Source organism: Eretmochelys imbricata, chromosome 12, assembly GCF_965152235.1.
Source record: "Eretmochelys imbricata isolate rEreImb1 chromosome 12, rEreImb1.hap1, whole genome shotgun sequence".
NCBI classification, from domain to species: domain Eukaryota; kingdom Metazoa; phylum Chordata; order Testudines; family Cheloniidae; genus Eretmochelys; species Eretmochelys imbricata.
Genome location: NC_135583.1, coordinates 6,489,184 through 6,508,250, shown reverse-complemented (window position 1 = coordinate 6,508,250; position 19,067 = coordinate 6,489,184). Strand labels below are relative to the sequence as shown.

The following is a 19,067-nucleotide window of genomic DNA, read 5'->3' as shown; positions in this document are numbered from 1 at the left end:
AAGGAAGACACCAGTAAGATGAACATGTAACTGTTCGCAGGCTACTGTGTGGAGTTTAACAACTTCATGTAAAAATACCTACTTATTTTTCTTAAACTGAACCTTGATGGATGAAAGCCAACCTATTAAGTGTCAGTAATTAAAAGACAGCTACATGTTAATAAGATCAGATTCCTTCAAGGGAACTTATGCAGGAATTATATTTACTTGATCACCAAGAATTAAGACAACTGAGTTAGTTTACTGCTTTATCCACTTTCCCATAATGCTATATTAACACAGAGGCTAGTCTAGCCAGGAAAGTACCCAAAGCTCAAGTTTGGATGCTTTGACAAACTGCTAATGTCATCATTTGTGCATGTGAATTTGTGATTAACCTAATGAGCCTCCCTCATGTTACACTACCATCCACTCCTTTGAGATTGGAGTTACAAACATGACATTTACTTGAATTTTCTCAGCATTAGCTCAAGTTCAAAACATGTCTAAGAGGCCTGGCCCAGGTAGTATTATACTATAATGTCTTTCAAGTGAATGACTAGAACAGTGTTGTGTATAATGGTACTACTGAATAAGCAGAGCTGCACTTGCTGCATGTCATGACTTTAATGTGTAACTACAGTATGCATACATACAAGAAGTGGGAGAACTAAAGCCCAAGAACTAGAAAGGCTACAAAATACAACACATGGACCAATACATTTACAAAACATTCAAAATCCTTACAAAATGGGCTGTATTGGTCCTTTGTTCTTTTTACAAACTTATGCTGTGTGGCCACAGGGGACAGTTCTAGATTTAGGTCCCCCCTTCCAAAATTTACAAGTGTCAGGGGGAAAAAAATGCTATAGGCCTTGTCTCTCTACTAAAAACAGCCGACCCTCTCCCAAAGGGCCTGATGTTTATCTTCTCCAAACAGGAGGAGGGCTCTGAAGCCTACCTCCCCCCACTGTCAGCAGTTGATCGGGGGGCAGGAGGAAGAAGCAACACTAGACCTTAATCCCAACCCCTCCCTCCCACATTCCATAGTATTCCCATATCCCAACACATCCACTTTTTTTTTTTTTAAACAACTTAGTGATTTAAAGGTCCCCCATCCACAAAGAAAAAAAATAAGTTACATAATATTTAAAACTGGCTTTTCAATATTCTTTGGGAGTCCGGGAATGTCAGGACAAGGAGGTCTGCCCTAGACAAGTGCTTGGCATCAGCAGCTGCCCCTTTATTACAAGCTGGACAGGCACCAGTTATCTGCCTGCCTTTAACACAATTTGCACAAACCCAAGAAGTCCAGACAAACGTTTCGGTTCCATGTATTTACACTAGTTCAAAATGATATTCACAGCATCTTCTGAATTTTGGCCAAGAGTCAAAATTTTGCTTTAAACTTTGGAACATGCCCACACAGACTTTCACCCAAAGGCTGCTTGTGTGTACTCAAATCGAGGGGCTGGGAAGGTCAGGAAGAGCTTTAAGGATTCTTCTGTCAGTTTGATGGGAAGGGGACCTCCAGGCTGGCACGCTTACAATACAAGCTGCAGTTCATCTAACTGGCACCAGTCCCTTCCATCACTTGCTGTGCCTGCTTCTGCCCCATGCAGCACTGTGCAACTGACTGAAACAACCTAAACATGGACAGAAGAGCAGAAAGTTGAGAGACAGAGCTAGAGTTCAGTCTAAAAATCTTCATTTTGAGACACTTTCAACACGGGGATTTCCTATAACCATAGGAATACAAGCGCTCACAACCCACGTAGCACCAAGCTGCATTTTGAGATGCTATTCTGAAGTAGCAGTCATGGAAGCTACAGCATAATGGATTGTTCTTTTTCCAGTTTGATTGATTTAGCTTTCAGACAGGAATACACTGATTTGAGACTTTCAAAAAGAAAGCCACCTTCCACTACTGAACACAACATTTAGAGATTTATGAAATATCAAATTACATGGGAACATGCTGTCATGGGGTTATGCAATCAAATATGCAAACAGAGGCACTACAGTGAGATGGACAGTAAACTGTCCTGGGAGTCGGACAAGTTCTATTCATAGATTCATAGATATTTAGGTCAGAAGGGACCATTATGATCATCTAGTCTGACCTCCTGCACAACGCAGGCCACAGAATTTCCCCCACCACTCCTACAAAAAAAACCTCACACCTATATCTGTGCTATTGAAGTCCTCAAATTGTAGTTTAAAGACCTCAAGGAGCAGAGAATCCTCCAGCAAGTGACCCGTGCCCCATGCTACAGAGGAAGGCGAAAAACCTCCAGGGCCTCTTCCAATCTGCCCTGGAGGAAAATTCCTTCCCGACCCCAAATATGGCGATCAGCTAAACCCTGAGCATATGGGCAAGATTCATCAGCCAGATACTACAGAAAATTCTTTCCCAGAAAATTCTTTCCCAGGTAACTTGGATCTTACCCCATCTAAAACCCATCACAGGCCATTGGGCCTATTTACCATGAATATTTAATTACCAAAACCATGTTATCCCATCATACCATCTCCTCCATAAACTTATCGAGTTTAATCTTAAAGCAAGATAGATCTTTTGCCCCCACTACTTCCCTCGGAAGGCTATTCCAAAACTTCACTCCTCTGATGGTTAGAAACCTTCGTCTAATTTCTAATCTAAATTTCCTAGTGGCCAGTTTATATCCATTTGTTCTTGTGTCCACATTGGTACTGAGTTTAAATAATTCCTCTCCCTCTCTGGTATTTATCCCTCTGATATATTTATAGAGAGCAATCATATCTCCCCTCAGCCTTCTTTTAGTTAGGCTAAACAAGCCAAGCTCCCTGAGTCTCCTTTCATAAGACAAGTTTTCCATTCCTCGGATCATCCTAGTAGCCCTTCTCTGTACCTGTTCCAGTTTGAATTCATCCTTCTTAAACATGGGAGACCAGAACTGCACACAGTACTCCAGGTGAGGTCTCACCAGTGCCTTATATAACGGTACTAAAACCTCCTTATCCCTACTGGAAATACCTCACTTCTGCCAACATATTCTAACATTGTGCCTCATTCCCCACAATCTGTAAAATGCAATTATTTCACCTGCTTTATGGATGCACTTAGATATCTATCCACATAAAGCATTTTACAAGGCCAAAGTAGTAATATTTATTGTCACCTATTTTATCCAGTGGGCCTGTGTCAGCTTAGTATGAAATGGAATATCACCACTGATAATTCCATTACATGACTGAATAAACCAAGTGAGCATGAGTTTGTAATTAAACCATACAAAAAGTTATCTACTCACTTCTCAATTTCTGGAGCACAGTGAACAAACTCGTGGTTCCAAAATTTAAACGCTGGATTTTTTATCAGCTCAATGAAGGTAATGAGGAGACCCCATGGGTGAGGCCTATTTACAATCAGTCGTTCCAACAGTACCCTGAAGTACACAAAGAAAAAAAACAGGGAAGGCTCAACACAGATCTCCTAGACAGACACAGATATTTACAGCTACAGCCCAGTGAAGAAAACACACAGGTTTGCTTTTTCTGTAGCACTAGACAGTAACATTATACAACTCAACACCTGCCTCCAACACTAGAAATCATTTAATGTCAAGCAAAGTGAAAAGTTGAACTATAAAGGTTGTGAATGTAACTGCCCCGCCTCACCTAGTGATCTGTTCCTGGATAGCCTCAGTATTGGCCTCTGCAAATAGGTAAAGCATGGTACAACTGAAATAGTGCGTATGGCTGTTTGGGTACCGCAGCTGATTGGCAATTGCATTCAAGAAGAGGTACCGACCTGGAAAGAGAGCAGGCGTTTAGTAGGAAGGAATTGGTTTTCCTTAGACAACACAATGTCGCAAGGAAGCACCCTAGCACCGCTTATGGATTCAGTTGTACGGCTCTGCACTACATAGTTTAAAGAAACTTCAGTTAAATAAAGCTAAAAAAAATTAGGGGTGCTTCACAACACCGATCCCAGCTGGAGTTCTCATACCAAGAGTCTGGGCTTCCTCCTCATGAGAAGTGTTTCAAAGCCGTGCATCCCCTCAGGTCTGCAGCTAGCCCAGGAAGGCTGAACAAGATTTCCTTTCATTGTACCGATTCAAAATTCGCTGCCAAAGCAACATTCCTACTCCAAATTCAGAATCTATTACATTAATTAATATTCATAAAGCACTTTAAAAGATGAAAGTTTCAAAACGAAGTGTTACATGCCGAGTATTATCCTGTTATAACACTTCTTATATTTCACAAGCCATGCAGGTGTAAATCTAACTTTTGCAATCTTACCCACTACTACTAATCTTGGATGGATGCTATTTATTAAATCTTCCCAGGACAGAAATACCAGTTTGTGTGCCGATTATTCCAGACTCTAGAGAACATGACCTTGGTGTCTATCTTGAAGCAAAGCTCACTACACTTAAAGGTTATACTGCATAAATGGGGTGGGAGGGTGACTAACTGATCTCAGCACATAAGTAAGTCTCCACTAGAGGAAAGAATCAATATTTCTCCAACAAGATTCAAAATCTAGTTCACTCCAAAATTAACTTTTTACTTAGCGAATTGTTAATGTGTTTCAGATAAGTTTAGTTCCAATAAAATATTTTTAGGGTATTCAGAATTCTATCTTCTAATGCAGTGTTGCTTAATACAAAACCACTAGCAGTTAAGTGGTATTTCAGTTTTTTCCACAGTACCCAGAACTAATCCGCAAAAAGAAAAAGGAGGACTTGTGGCACCTTAGAGACTAACCAATTTATCTGAGCATAAGCTTTTGTGAGCTACAGCTCACTTCATCAGATGCATCCGATGAAGTGAGCTGTAGCTCACGAAAGCTTATGCTCAAATAAATTGGTTAATCTCTAAGGTGCCACAAGTCCTCCTTTTCTTTTTGCGAATACAGACTAACACAGCTGCTACTCTGAAACCAGAACTAATCTGCTTTCTTAACTAAGAAGGTTTCAAGAACCATTTCAGGCTAGAAGCAAACAACCGATCCAGAGAAGTTCCACTTACCTTCTGTGTCCAGGTCCACAGCCAAGTTCTGGAAGATGTCCATGTGAGCTGAATGGGTGATAGTGCTCATAGAGGGTGTGCTGCCTTTGTTGTGAATATGTGCAATAGCCTGAGTGCCTACATAGAGCACTAGTGCATTAATCAGCTGGATGTTGTAGCGATTGCCAGGTTCATTTGATACCTAGGTAGGCACAGCACAAGAAAAAGGTTAGCTTTTTACAATCCTTCAGAGTTCTTAGGGACTGTGTGAACGAATGATTTGAAGAGATTTTCAGCATTCAAATATCTGCTTTATGCAGAAAGTAACGTCTAATTATAAATCTAAAGTCTCAAATTTGGGTTTCTTACTTTGTAGATAGTGCTTGCCAATACCTCTCTCTAAACTAAAAAAAAAAAAAAAAAAAAAGAGTATGACAGACCTGAGAGACTCTAAATTAATTACAGCCTAAATTAGATCCTAATAGCCAACCTTTAGTACCTAATTCTGTGGCAGGTCAAGCTCTGCAGTTACTGAATTCACATTTAACATACACTAAAGTGGTCTTTAGCTTCCATGGCCTGATTTTCAGAAGTGTTTGTGTATACATGAAACATCTGCAACTGCATGAAACCATGTACCAAATCTGAATGTATAATTACACAAATAAAAAGGAATTTCCATTAACAAGCGACTCAAAAGCAACTTTGACTTGAACTTGTTTAATCACTTTTAGAAACTGATTAGTTGAGGTGAATACAATAAAGTCTGGTGAGAGTCTCAAAGATGTCCAGGTTATAAATGCTAAGCTGATTTGAGAACTGCTGAAAAGACAGCAGACATGGACACCTCCTCAGCCCACTGGTATCAGAGGCTCTCACTGCAGGATGAAACCATCAGAACACATTGGTCTGGAGAATTTTTGCCAATTCATGCACTGAAGCAGTTTCAGGAGTAGGAGTTTATGGTACCCTGAATGGCAAGTGAAGTCCTATTTTTCTACAGGACTAAGATGGATTCTTCTCAAAGCTACATTGCTTGAGGATCACTGCAGTTAACACTCCCTCTGTCAAAACACCACATTCCTCTTGGTGATACTAAATTAGCAAATTATGTTTGTCATGCACTGGGAAAAACACTGAGTATCTAGCAGGAAAGAGCATTTTGGGAGGCTCTTATCCCAGTCACATCTTCCAAACAGTACATCACATGGTATTTTATACCCACTGAGTCACATTATCTCACTTCCTACATGGTTTTCAGCCTTAGACTCTAAGAACATTTTCAAGGATGGATCCACTAACCTGTAGATTGCTGCGCAAGTCAGACAGGAAAGTGACAGGAGAGCGAGTTTTGAGATAGGAATCCAAATCTTTTTTGAACTGAGGGGGCATCACTCCAGTAAAGTTGGTGAGTATCCGTGGTGCAATATTAATCTCACTTAACATGTCCACCTGCCAAAGAAAAACTCAGTTAATAATCCTTTAACCAATTCCTGCTATTTTAATCCAAAATTATTGTTGCAAGACTTTAAGGAAAGCAAGTTTAAGTTCGCCATACCAGCCACTCTTAACTATACATTTTTATATCAGAAGGTATAACATGAAATTCAATTCGCCTGGCGCAGGGCTGGAGCTCTGTATCTTGGTTTTCAGACTTCAGAATAGCTGGTTTCTTAATCTGATGTCACTTACAAATTGCTGAAGACTGGGTAGGTCATAAGACTGCTAATGGGATACACAGCGTGGCCACTCTAAATCAACTGTCTGAAATCAGCCCAGACTGGTAGCATTCAAAGACCATGACGGATATCTGTGTGAAGTGGATTTGGAAGTCTTGTTCTAGCTCCCACATCAAAAACTGCCATCCACATTCAGTTCTCTTTTCTGCAGTCTCAACAAGGAAGACTAAAACAAAAACGGGCCATTAAAAAACGTAACTCCTACCACTTCTAGAGGTGGTTCATGCAGTAAGGGATCACAGAATATTAGTTAGATGACTCCTGAAGTCTCTTCCAGTCCAACCCCCTGCTCAAAGCAGGACCAACACCAACTAAATCATCCCAGCCAAGGCTTTGTCAAGCCAGGCCTTTAAAACCTCTAAGGATGGAGATTCCACCACTTCCCTAGGTAACCCATTCCAGTGCTTCACCCTCCCAGTGAAACAGTGTTTCCTAATATCCAACCTAGACCTCCCCCACTGCAACTTGAGACCATTGCTCCTTGTTCTGTCATCTGCCACCACTGAGAACAGCCGAGCTCCATCCTCTTTGGAACCCCCACCCCCTTCGGGTAGTTGAAGGCTGCTATCAAATCCCCCCTCACTCTTCTCTTCTGCAGACTAAATAAGCCCAGTTCCCTCAGCCTCTCCTCGTAAGTCATGTGTCCCAGCCCCCTAATCATTTTCATTGCCCTCCGCTGGACTGTCTCCAATTTGTCCACATCCTTTCTGTAGTGGGCGACCAAAACTTGACACAATACTCCAGGTTTGGCCTCACCAGTGTCGAATAGAAGGCAATAATCACTTGCCTTGATCTGCTGCCAGCGCTCCTACTAATACAGCCCAATATGCCATTGGCCTTGGCAACGAGGGCACACTGGGACTTGTGGGGAAACTCTCACTGCTGCAGCTGTACCCATTATGTGGATTAGAAGACTATGGTCTTCAGGATTTAAATAGGCCAAAGCAGTAATTCTATTAAAGTTTATGACACTTCAGAATGGCTGATCTAAAAAAATTCCTGGAGACAGCAAGTAACTAATGTGTATTTTGAGAAGAGTCATAAGTACACCATACAGAGAGCACTTCATTTTTTTGATCCAATAAGAGGACAATTGCTCTTTTCACTGGTTGCTCAACTGGATTCCAGCCAAGCATACACCAGGGTAGATGAAATATACTGTATACCTCCAACTTCTAGAAACCAGACCAAGAAATGAAGTGTAAGTTGTCAGTTGAGCTCTGTTTAACTGACTTTCTTCCTTTAAGAAAAAGAACATACTGAACCAATATGGAAGACTGCCAAAGTAGTCAGTGGTTTCACAGATAAGCGAACAGGAGGTAAACTAGTGTAGTACATACCACTGGAATGCTAGAGAAGGGGGCATTAATCCCAGTATCATACCTCCACTGGTCTTAAGTGGTGGCCTCAATATCTTTGCTCCAGTGTTCAGTAGTCAAGCATGATCAAAAAAGCCTCTATTTGCTTCAGATTTTCATATCTAAAACCCTTATGGTATTTTACTGTGAGAAATCCAGCTTCCTGTTTAATGCTCCTCAGCTGAGCTAAGAAAGCCAAAGGACCTGATCCTGCAATTGGATCCATACAGGCAGACCCCTGCAGCCATGCAAAGATCCACTGGCATCAGTGAAGCACCACACATGTGCAGCTGTCTATCCACGTGGATCCGATTGCAGGGCCAGGGTCTTGTACTTATGTTCTACAGGATGAGGACTGAGTTTCTCTCTCTCTCTGGAAAGTCTCTAGCACACTGAGTGCTACAGCAATGTCAATTAAAGTTATAATTATAACAAAGAAAAGGAGGACTTGTGGCACCTTAGAGACTAAAATTTATTTGAGCATAAGCTTTCGTGAGCTACAGTTCCTTTTCTTCCTGCAAATACAGACTAACATGGCTGCTACTCTGAAGCCTGCAATTATAACAGGCTATTTTACTTAACTAATTCCAATGATTAATTGCATATCCAAAGTGTTACATACCTTAGGAACTTCTAGATTGTTTCTGAAGTTTCACTCCCTTTCATATTAGATTTAAAAGAAGCCATGCAATAACGTTTCCCATTGTTTCCTTATGTGTGATAGTTTGAGACGGCGTGCTACGTACTTTTAGGTTGGGAGTGAAAGGATCTGGAAGCCTCATGTTACGTGGGAAGGCACTCAGGATCAGATTCCTTAGTTGGATACAGTTTGGTGGGATCACATCACAGAACCCATAGTGGTAGTCACAAAGGAATTCTGGGAAATCATGCAATAAGACCAGCAACACACGCAGAGTGCCCTACAAAAGAAAAAGGAATGGGACATGTAATTAGCAGGTTCTGAGCTTCCCCCAACAGCAACTGTACCACAGCCAGACAAGCAGAAGGGGGAGGCCTTTTCCCTCCTGATGCATCATGTAATCAAAGTTTCTTCTTCCTGGTAATGAGTTTAAGCAGCCAGTGTTTAGCAGACAAATCCATTCCCTGGTCTCCAGTGTCTTACAGCAAAGTTTCAGCTTACTATCAACCTCTGATCAGTTACCTGTGATTAACAGTCAAGCACTGATTTCTTGACCAGTGTAAATACCTAAACTGTACTTAAATTAACCTCTAATTCACAAAAGATAGTCATTTATATTCAGCTAACAAAAATAAGTTGCTTTCCTGTGCACTCTAACCCATCTTCAAAGTGCTTTCCTGGAAAATACCTGCATCAGCCAATACTGTTTACCTTGTAGAGAATTTGCATAGGTTTAGTGAGTTCCACATTTCTAAGGAAAGGAGCCAAGTACTTGAAGAGATCAATTAGCAGCTGAGCATACATAGGCCAACCCTGCCAAGAGAAAACCACCACATAAGTAATGTATAAACAAAAGCAATTAAACCTAGATTGTTACAGTTTGGTAAAAAGCAGAGTCAGATAGAGATACATCATGTTTAGACATATCCCCGTCTAAGTTTGAAATGATCATTTGCACTACGACTAGTCAATGACTACAGTACAGCTCCAGTTTTCTGAGGGCCTCAGGGTTACCTGGAATGTGTATTTAAGAAAAGTCTTCCTCTATGTTTTGTATAGCACCAAGCATGCTATGCTTAAGTGACATGGAAAGCAATGACCAATACAACCTCTGACAGTGACAGAAAGCTTGTGGTAAATTTGATTTGGTTTACAGTGGAAACCCTTATTTACAAAATTCCCCAGTCGGTCTCCCCTCCATGTAGTTGTTATCATGAATACAGAAAACTACATGTGAAGACATACAAATAATGCACTAAAAAAAGTGACACAGCATCAAATCAGTTAAGCACCCTTCTCAGTAAGAGTTTTATAATTTATGGAAGATAAACTGCAACCACACCTTCTGCTGTGGTGTATGTGCCAGCATTCTCGCAATAAATATCCGATGGGAGATCAGTTCCAGCCAGGCATAAACAAAACCTGGAGCTTTTGTAGGCCTCAGGATGTGAAATGTGTTACTGAAAGAAAAGTTAAAGGTGATTAAGAGCGCACAGCGGTAAGACTTGTTTTCACAAATGTTGAGAGAGAATGTATGTAGTGCATAAGACATTAGCGTCTATGTTTTACTAATAACCTCCATTAATAATGAATTAGACAATACAGGATATTAACGGTTACAAAAATGATCAGAGCTGCCACTATGGAGCGGTCAAGTTACTTTTAAATCCAAGTCCTCACCCTAGTGGAATGCTTAAGGTCTCTGCAACAGCCATTCATTCAGAAGTACGTACCAGAAGGCTGTAAGGGTCTGGAAGTTGATGGTCTCCAGCACGTGTTCAGGAGCATTTAATTCTAACAGCAACATGATGAAAATGCGGTGGTAAGGAAGCTGCTGAAATTCACTCTGCCGAACATCATGGTCCTGGAGGAGAACTCCCACCACTATACCAAGAACCTAAAGAAATGAATCAACAAGCTTCACTGTTTTTAATGTGTCAATTGTAGAAACCATTTCACTACAGTCAAAGCCTGCATTCAGAGTACCTATGAAGAGCTGAAAGCCATTTTGGTAACTGGAGCGCACCACATTGATTATTGTCCATTAAGCGTGCAGCTCAGCCTCACAAAACAGATCCGAGTTCTCACTCAACCAAATGGTATTTATTGTAAGTTTCAGCCTTAAGCTATGTTTCGTATCTGGGGCACTTTATGTTCATTTTTAAAATCTGGCAGCATTGGCCTTTTCAGCAACAAAGACGACAGATACCATGTTTGACATTGGTCAAAGGTTCCGTATCACGGAGAAAGCTACCTGGCTTTGCCTGCAGTCCTGCCTATACTCCATTTTAAGAGTCATCTGAAAGTTTAGTTCCCATCTCAGACAGTCTGCCCCGCCCCAAGTTAAGGCCTATGCGTTAGCTCATAAGCAGAAATACATCAGGTTATGTAATCTAAGTATGCCAAGTACTGCTTGGAAGAGGGAAGATTTCCAACCTTGTTCAGCAGGTTGATCTTTGTGACAGTGTTGGTTGCCTCCCCAGAGTGCTTCACTAGCAGTGCGATAAGCCGCACAAAGGCATCCAGGTTGTGGTAGCACTTGGCTCTGATCATGGTGGGATTGGCGGCAGGATTGTGCTGCTGCTCAGCCTGAGCACGATAGCTGATTTCAACACACATTTCAGTGCAAAGACGAAAGAACCGAGTTATCAGGTCATCCGTTTTCAGGATTCCTTGCTGGTGCATCTATTACAAGGACAAGAAAAACCCTCAGAACTACAGAATACGGTAATTTAAAAAAAACTTCACTGTTATACTGAAGCAAACAAGTAACATTTTATGATAATTCATCTGCCATGCAACATGGATGTAACTCAGCTACCTCTATAAAAAGAGACAGGCAGCAGATTACCTCCTTCATTTACTCCCAAAACAGATGTTTCTAAAGCAAATGGGAACAGCTAGAGAGTTAAAGCTGTGCTCCTACATAAAAGTACTTTATCAATGGCACCTGCTTCTAAATTGAGGGAAAAAACCACGTGATCCTACTTTTCAACCATCAACAGAGCTGATGAAGTGTGGTTCACTGTCAGTGCAGCAGTATCCTTCCTCTGCTACTGGTGGCTTAAGCCTTGGAAGGAGAAGAGTGGAAGCAAGAGTTCAAGTTGCCCCACCTTTAGGAGCCTACAGATTGCATCAGAGTTATTTGGGTTGGTAAAGTTTGCCTGATGCCTTGTTGGATTATAGTGCTACAAATCTACTTGTTAACTCATAGTGGGATACCGTACTTCACCTGTTAAGGAAGATAAATTTTTTCATAGGAACATAACATGCCAAAAGGAATGCTAAACTCTATATAGTTTCAATGGCCAGTGCCCATATCTCTAGATAAAAATTTCTTTTGGGTTTGTTACCAAAGTACAAGGTTAAACAGGAGTAAGCTATTAGCATCACAGAATTATAGAATACCAGGGTTGGAAGGGACTTCAGGTCATCTAGTCCAACCCCCTGCTCAAAGCAGGACCAATCCCCAATTTTTGCCCCTCTCAAGGACTGAACTCACAACCCTGGGTTTAGCAGGCCAATGCTCAAACCACTGAGCTATCCCCCCCAGATTCAGGTTAGTAGTGGACACCAACTTTGCAGTTCTTGAACAAACCTTTTTGGAAGTTGCTACAGCCATGCTGTCAGCGTACTTAAAAGCAGCAGAAATTCTACTGCAGTGAAACTGGCATGAGTAGCCATGTCAAACTTTCTGGGGAAGCTTTTAGAACTTATGAAGTGGCTTTGGAAAAGTGAAGGCACATGCCTGCTTTGTTGTAAGACGTGCTCCTTCCCGATTTAAGGAGGCGTTGGGGAAGAGGCGATAGTATTTAATGAAAGCAGACACAGACTGTTTTGAGCCCTATCCCCTTGTCCAATTATTACCAGAGCTCCTTTTGGTCTCATGTAACTTAAGGAAAAAGTCAAGACTACAGCAAAAGCTTTCAGTTATTCCAAAAAGCTTTCAGTTATTCCAAACCTTTCCAAATAAAGACTTATGAAATATCTAGCAGCCCTAACGAAATTTGTTCAGAGTGTAAAGTAGCCTAAAATCAAAGCCATTTTCTTATTGTTCATTAAGGGGGCAGAAGTGGGACTGAAATAGCTCATGGAGAGTGGAGACAAGAGGTAGAGAAACATGCTACAAAGCGTCATGTACAAGACCCATAAAGGGTTGTTATATGACAAGAAGCAGAAAGAGCATACACAACATAATTTACTCTCCCTAAAGACCAACTGTGATGGCAAGGCAACAAGAGAAAGTTAAACAAAAACAAAAATCAATATAGGTGCAAGTTGCAACATATACAGTATCCATCTTTATAAAGATCACCATATAGTATTTACAGCCAGCCAGAAAGCGAGACATTACTATAAACTATGTAGCTGCTCTTTTATGGGCTAGAGTGTGTTTTTACATAGGGTTATCTGCCTCACTCAAACAAACGTGTTTTGGTGCAGGGAAAGGAGATCATCTAGGCTGCAGGAGGGTAGTAAGGTCCCTTTCCTAGAGGGTGTATGGAGTAGCCCAGGTTGTGCACGATTTGTTTTTACCCATACTGCACCACCACCACAAGGAAAGAGAAAAGATTACAAAATGCTTGTTGCATTAGACCAGTGTGGAGAATAGAATCTTACAGTCAAGGGCCCTGCCAGGAGTTTCAGCCTCCTAGTGCTCATACAGCCCTCAATCTCTTGTAGAAACCAGAGAAGCAAAGAGGCTCCACCACCTGGAGCCAATAAAAAGGAGATATAGAGCTGACTTAAAGTGAAGATAGTGATGTGATTGAGCTGCATTTTCAATAGCCCCACATAAGCCAAGAAAAGTAGGTACCTTTCTATACGTCACACAAAAGCACTCAGGGGAAAAAGAGCAAAGCACACTAGTTTCTTGGTCCCCTCATACAAAAAAGGAGCCACATAAGTGATCCTTTTATGCCTGTCAGAGTTCATAGCTACATCAGCAATACTTCACAGGCATCAGTAATGAAAGTAGCTGATCAAATAGTGACTATGAATTTAGTTCCCATCCCTCACAAGGAAAACACTGACTATTTAATCTAGGGCCATCTGTGCCATGACCTGGCCTGAAGCCAGACTGAAGAGAGGACCGGAAGTTTGAGAACTGCAACTGGCAATGCATGTCAGCCTCTCTCAAGTCTAAAAGGTTACAAGCTAGACTAGATTATTCACATCAAGAAAGGATGGGGGGGGGGGCTTCGAGTTAGAGCTGACCCAAATAGATGGATAAAGAAAGCAATACCCCTTAGCTAGGCTCCATTCCACTTGCCCTGGCCTCTCAGAGAGACACCTGAACTCCAGTTTAGATTTCATATAGCTGTTGCTTTGTGGCTCGTCAGTCTTCTGTGGACTATCTAGGTTCTCACTGCTTATAGTTTTGAAGGGGGAAGTGATATCAGCAGTCAATCTACAGAGTAAACTGGGAACTTCCTCTCCTTGCAGCCATGGCTAAGTTGACTTTGTAGCAAGTGCAGCTGTTAACTGCAAATTCCATTTTAGCATAAGTCTTGCTGCCATCAGTTTACAACATATGTCGAACAGCTGCATTTTTGTCCATACCCAAAGAACGAAGGTCAGTAGAAACACTGGGCTACTTAATTCCCACTTCTCTTCACTGCAATCCCCATCCTACTCCCACCCAAGTGGATAGAGTTCCATCTCTTCAGGCAAACCCTGTAGTCATGCGTGTTAAAGTAGAAGCAAGAGGAATGGCATTTATACTGTCTAAGTTTAGAAACCATTTTAACCCATCCAGTTTAATAGTTTCCTCCAAAAACAGTGGATAAAAATTGAAGGTGTTTCCTGTTCAGGTAGGACGAGGCAATCAGATGCACTTCCACCCACCAGACATTGGTTTCTCTAGACTGACTTTGCCACACAGTTTCTGCTAAGTGTAGGGGAGAAGCAATGTTAAGCCAAATTTCGTTTGACGCAGCTATTACCAAGATCTGTCTCAATAGCAGCTCTCCTTCTGCCAGATTTACTCAGTAGAATCACAACCTGCACTGACAATTTGTTGCTGTGGTAACTGAATTGGAACAACAATCACTGAAGGGAGGAGAGATTTTCCACTAAAGTGTCTATCATCAGTGATTAGAAAAACATGCCATAGCAGATAAGAGACAGAATTTTGATAGTCATACTCATGAAAACTTCAAAAGGATGTTTAACACTGGTACATAACACTGTGCTTTAACATGGAGGGCATCACACCCTACTTATGTTGAATAAAAAGCACCTTTCTTTCCAAAAGCTCTACCTGTCCAACAAACGCAGAGAAAGCTTTGGTACTGTCACGGCCAGCTGCAGCTGAATGGTAGAGATTCACCCATTCCCTCAGTAGATACTCTGCCTTCTCCCTCAGGCCTGGTGGATCATCATATTCAGAGGCTTGGGAGATCCCAGAATGCATCATGAAGTTAGGGCCTCCATGAGCACGATCAATCATTGCTTCATAGTTGGATCGGACCACTTCCATCAACTGGGGTAATCTAGTCAAACAGACCCAAATTAAGAATTAGTCCTATACATTTTATTTTTGGGAACAGCATGTAAATGAGAAGCTATTGAGAATAAATTAAAAGCATATTGTAAACCATTTAGCAACTGCCCTTCTGATACCTTATATTAGTCTCATTGTGCTACATGTAACAATTATCTGGAAGGAGCTTTACCCCGTAGCGTCCCTGTACAATCAAAAATCAACTCATTTTTAGGGAAAGTCAAATTTTGAAGCCCAGCCCTACTCCCCGAACTTGAGTGTTTTGACAGAGCCATCCTTCCCATCACAGGATGGGAGCTCTACTTCCTATGGATTAGTGGGGCCCTTAGGAGGAGAGGGACCAGTGACAGATGCCACGGCCTAGTACCCAGATCGGTGACAGCAGAGTAGGCGGCACTGAAAGCGTTCCTTATGCAAGATCTCAGACCATCAGAGCAAGCCAGGAGTTATTTGGCTGCAGCAACAGAAAGGTTGTCGAGGATGAAAAAAGGTAGGTTGGGTTAGAGACCACATGTTCGCTAATACAGGTTTATTCTCTGCCAGTCTCTGCCTAATCTAATCTAGACAAATCTAAAATGGCTGAGTGAGATACTAACCAACTTAGACACTTTGAGAATCTTTTTGATATCCTTGTGTTGGAATCTAGTGAACAGAGCTTTTTGTCCACCCCGAGAAAGCAAGCCTCGTTGCAGTTGCTTTTCTGAAGTGCACATAGGTTTTTGTGCAAAAGTTTAAATGTGTTAGTCTAAGGTGCCACAAGGACTCCTTGTTATTTTTGCTGATACAGACTAACACGGCTATCAATCTAAATATAGAAGAGTTTCAGGTAGGGACAACTACATCAGTGATATCAAGACAGAAGTAGATTAATCTAGTGCAGAAATGTGTCTGAGAGGAAGTTTAAGTCAGAATATGCAAAAAGAGTACAGTTTTAAACAATTTTAAATCAGATCACTATTGAGCACCTTAGAGAAGTTCAGTATTTGACCAGTATTTCAGTCTCACCCTTCTGGAGCATTCCCTCTGGAGTGAGCATTAATCCTCATCAGAGTCTCAATGGTGTGGAACAGATCTGCCTCTGTTACATGGGCTACACTCCTCTCATCCACCAACAAGATCCTCACCAACTGCATGGCAAATGCCACTGCCATGTAGTTCAAGCCATTCTCCATTGACTGCCAAGATGGAAAATGTAGTCAAGAATATGAAGTGTAAATCCTTTAATGAATTGCTTACATGAAGTGTGCTCAAAAGGAAAAAACTCTTACCTGTGCCAAGTGAAGATCGTACTGCTGCATGGTAACAAGGTGATTGCGGATTAGCAGCTCCACAGCTTCTACATTGTACTTATACTCATCCCGGCATTCAATCAAGCATCTATAAATATTACACCTTTTTAATACATGCTTGTTTAGCCTAGCTGCACTTATTAGAAAAATGTGATACCTCAAGACAGCTACAGATTTGAGACATTGATTTATTGTTCAACTCTAACAGAGATCTCCTCTACAGGGTTCACCAAGTTAGTGTTTGAGCTTAAGAACAGTCTCAACTGCATCACAGAGCAGTCTAAAGCTTCGCCACATCTTAGCTCTGGTCATCCGTCCTTTTTAAAAGGCTTTTTACACTGAACCGATGAAGCTCTATTTCCAAAGCATGGAAAATTACATGTCTACCTACCAAGCACTCCTGGAATCAGTCTCTAATAGAAACACATCAACATGCAGAAGACTTATTAAAATTAGATTCTCTCTATAAAAAAAAAAAGTGATAAACCTGTCACGCCTGAGGTATGTTTTAAACCTTTTAATAAAAAGTAGCTTCCTATCAATCTCTAGGGCAAAGGAGCAATACTTAGACACCTAGTTTTAGTTCAAGACAAATGGGAAGTGACAAATTATGTAGGAGTTAGTCTTTTGTACAGTTATACCATTTTACACACAAGTGTTCTGGAATCACATATGGTAACTCAACAAGACTAGAGGACAAGGTATGAGGTATTCAAACAAGTGTTCTCTTCCTCCCATTACTGACCTGGTGATCTGCTTGTTACACCATGGAGACCCATAGGCACGGCCATCCTGCAGAGCTTTTAGTACAAGTAGGTGACACTCACGGTAGCGGAGCAGGAGGTCAGCATCCGCACCACTGGTGGCATCCAGTAAGCCCTCAACAGCCTAGAAGAGAAGCAGCTGGTCAGCACACATGGAAAACCCAGTCCTTCACTACTGCCTCCTGAAAATCAATGAACTTCAAGTACTTTTCTCCAAAACCAGTTAACCTTAAAATGTGGCAGCTGCAATACTATCCAAAAACCAGTGATCTCTGCTCATAATGCTAGAATATCCAGAAAGGTATTATATAAGTTTACCACATGGAGGGCATTTAGTTAACTGCTCATTCTCCACAAAGGTTTTAACAAAGTATTCTGCAATGATTTTATATAAACACTAAACAGTAAGAAAAAAATTGCAACTCTTTGGGCTGCAACATCAATAAGCCAATGTCTTTTCATCAAACCCAGGTTCTAGAGTTTAATTCTATGTCTGGCTCAGATAAGAATGTGGATGAAAATAAACTGGGAGAGAAGTTATACCTGTTTATAGAAGTAAGCATTCAGACGGTCTACATTAGTAGAACTGACCAGTTCAGGTGAGGTTTAAACACAAGGTAGCTAAGCCAGTCCTAAAAAACTTTGCCCACCCCTGATCTACAAGCTGATATCCTGCATTACATGAGGAGGGCAAACTTCTTGGCCCAAGGGCCACATCTGGGTATGGAAATTGTATGGCAGGCCAGGAATGCTCATGAAATTGGGGGTTGGGTGCGGGAAGGGGTGAGGGCTCTGGGGTGGGGCCAGAAATGAGGAGTTTGGGGTGTGGGAAGGGGCTCCAGACTGGGGCAGAGGGTTGGGGCACAGGAGGGGGTTGGGGTGCAGGCTCCAGGCAGCATTTACCTCAAGGAGCTCCCAGAAACAGAGGCATGTCCCCTCTCTGGTTCCTGTGTGGAGGCGCAGCCAGGCAGCTCTGTGCACTGCCCCATCTGCAGGCGCCACCTCTGCAGCTTCCATTGGCCGTGGTTCCTGGCCAATGGGAGCTGCAGGGAGGCACTTGGGACTGGGGGCAGCACATGGAGCCCTCTGGCTGCCCCATGGAGGAGGACATGCCACTGCTTCCAGGAGCAGTGTGGAGTCCCTGGCGGGAACTTGAGGGCCAGATTAAAAACATCTGAAGGGCTGGATGTAGCCCTGGGCTGTAGTTTGCCCGCCCCTGTTGTAGATCAATTTAGCTGATCAAGGTGCAGTCTAGGCTCCTGCCAAGACCTAGTCAAGACAAAAACCAGTAGAGGGTGTCCACACCATCTACTGAGGTCGTAAAACTATCTTTCACACTGGTTTTCAGCTTTTAGCACTTTTGGCTCCATCACTGTTCCTGGATTGTAAAAGAGCAGTGGCACCGAGTGTCTTAATACTAGTTTCCACACAGAGCTTGCAAGATTCTTCTGCATTTGTCATCTCTAGACACTCATCACTATAAAGCCATACATACCATGCTCAGACCCTAGGTTAGGAGTAATGTAATATGCTCTACTTAGTAGTATCCTTGATGTTTCAATTATTGCAGAATGCAGCTGTCTCATCACAGCCAATTCTGTTTAGGAGTATAGTCCCTGTGCTCAGCACTGATTTGTTTTGTTTACTTCCAGGTGCAATTCAAAGGTACTGATGAGCATATTTAAAGGAATCCAAGTTGATCTGGAAGCAAATTAAGAGACTGGTTGATCTTAACTAAGTTCCACAGACTTAATTCTCCCAGCTGCAGGGTCTCAGTGAGGAACCTCTATATAGT

General features: G+C 41.9%; 1 protein-coding gene across 12 annotated transcripts in view; it reads right to left on the bottom strand.

Annotated features, from left to right (window-relative positions):
* Window positions 1-591: 591 nt before the first annotated feature.
* CNOT1 (CCR4-NOT transcription complex subunit 1) overlaps window positions 592-19,067 on the bottom strand; it is a 91,336-nt gene continuing 72,860 nt past the window's right edge. For 7 of the 12 annotated variants that reach the window (XM_077831448.1, XM_077831447.1, XM_077831449.1 and 4 more), the window contains 14 exons: window positions 17,254-17,396; window positions 16,488-16,596; window positions 16,225-16,394; window positions 14,956-15,208; window positions 11,151-11,399; window positions 10,448-10,611; window positions 10,057-10,174; window positions 9,426-9,527; window positions 8,821-8,994; window positions 6,280-6,429; window positions 4,999-5,179; window positions 3,640-3,772; window positions 3,273-3,407; window positions 592-1,625 (listed from right to left, as the gene is read on the bottom strand). In XM_077831448.1, the coding sequence (XP_077687574.1) occupies window positions 1,547-1,625; window positions 3,273-3,407; window positions 3,640-3,772; window positions 4,999-5,179; window positions 6,280-6,429; window positions 8,821-8,994; window positions 9,426-9,527; window positions 10,057-10,174; window positions 10,448-10,611; window positions 11,151-11,399; window positions 14,956-15,208; window positions 16,225-16,394; window positions 16,488-16,596; window positions 17,254-17,396 (2,160 nt within the window). In that variant the 3' untranslated portion in view covers window positions 592-1,546. Of the gene's footprint in view, window positions 1,626-3,272; window positions 3,408-3,639; window positions 3,773-4,998; window positions 5,180-6,279; window positions 6,430-6,669; window positions 6,883-8,820; window positions 8,995-9,425; window positions 9,528-10,056; window positions 10,175-10,447; window positions 10,612-11,150; window positions 11,400-14,955; window positions 15,209-16,224; window positions 16,395-16,487; window positions 16,597-17,253; window positions 17,397-19,067 lie in introns of those variants that run through there. The other 5 variants (XM_077831450.1, XM_077831453.1, XM_077831452.1 and 2 more) reach the window with 2 other exon arrangements.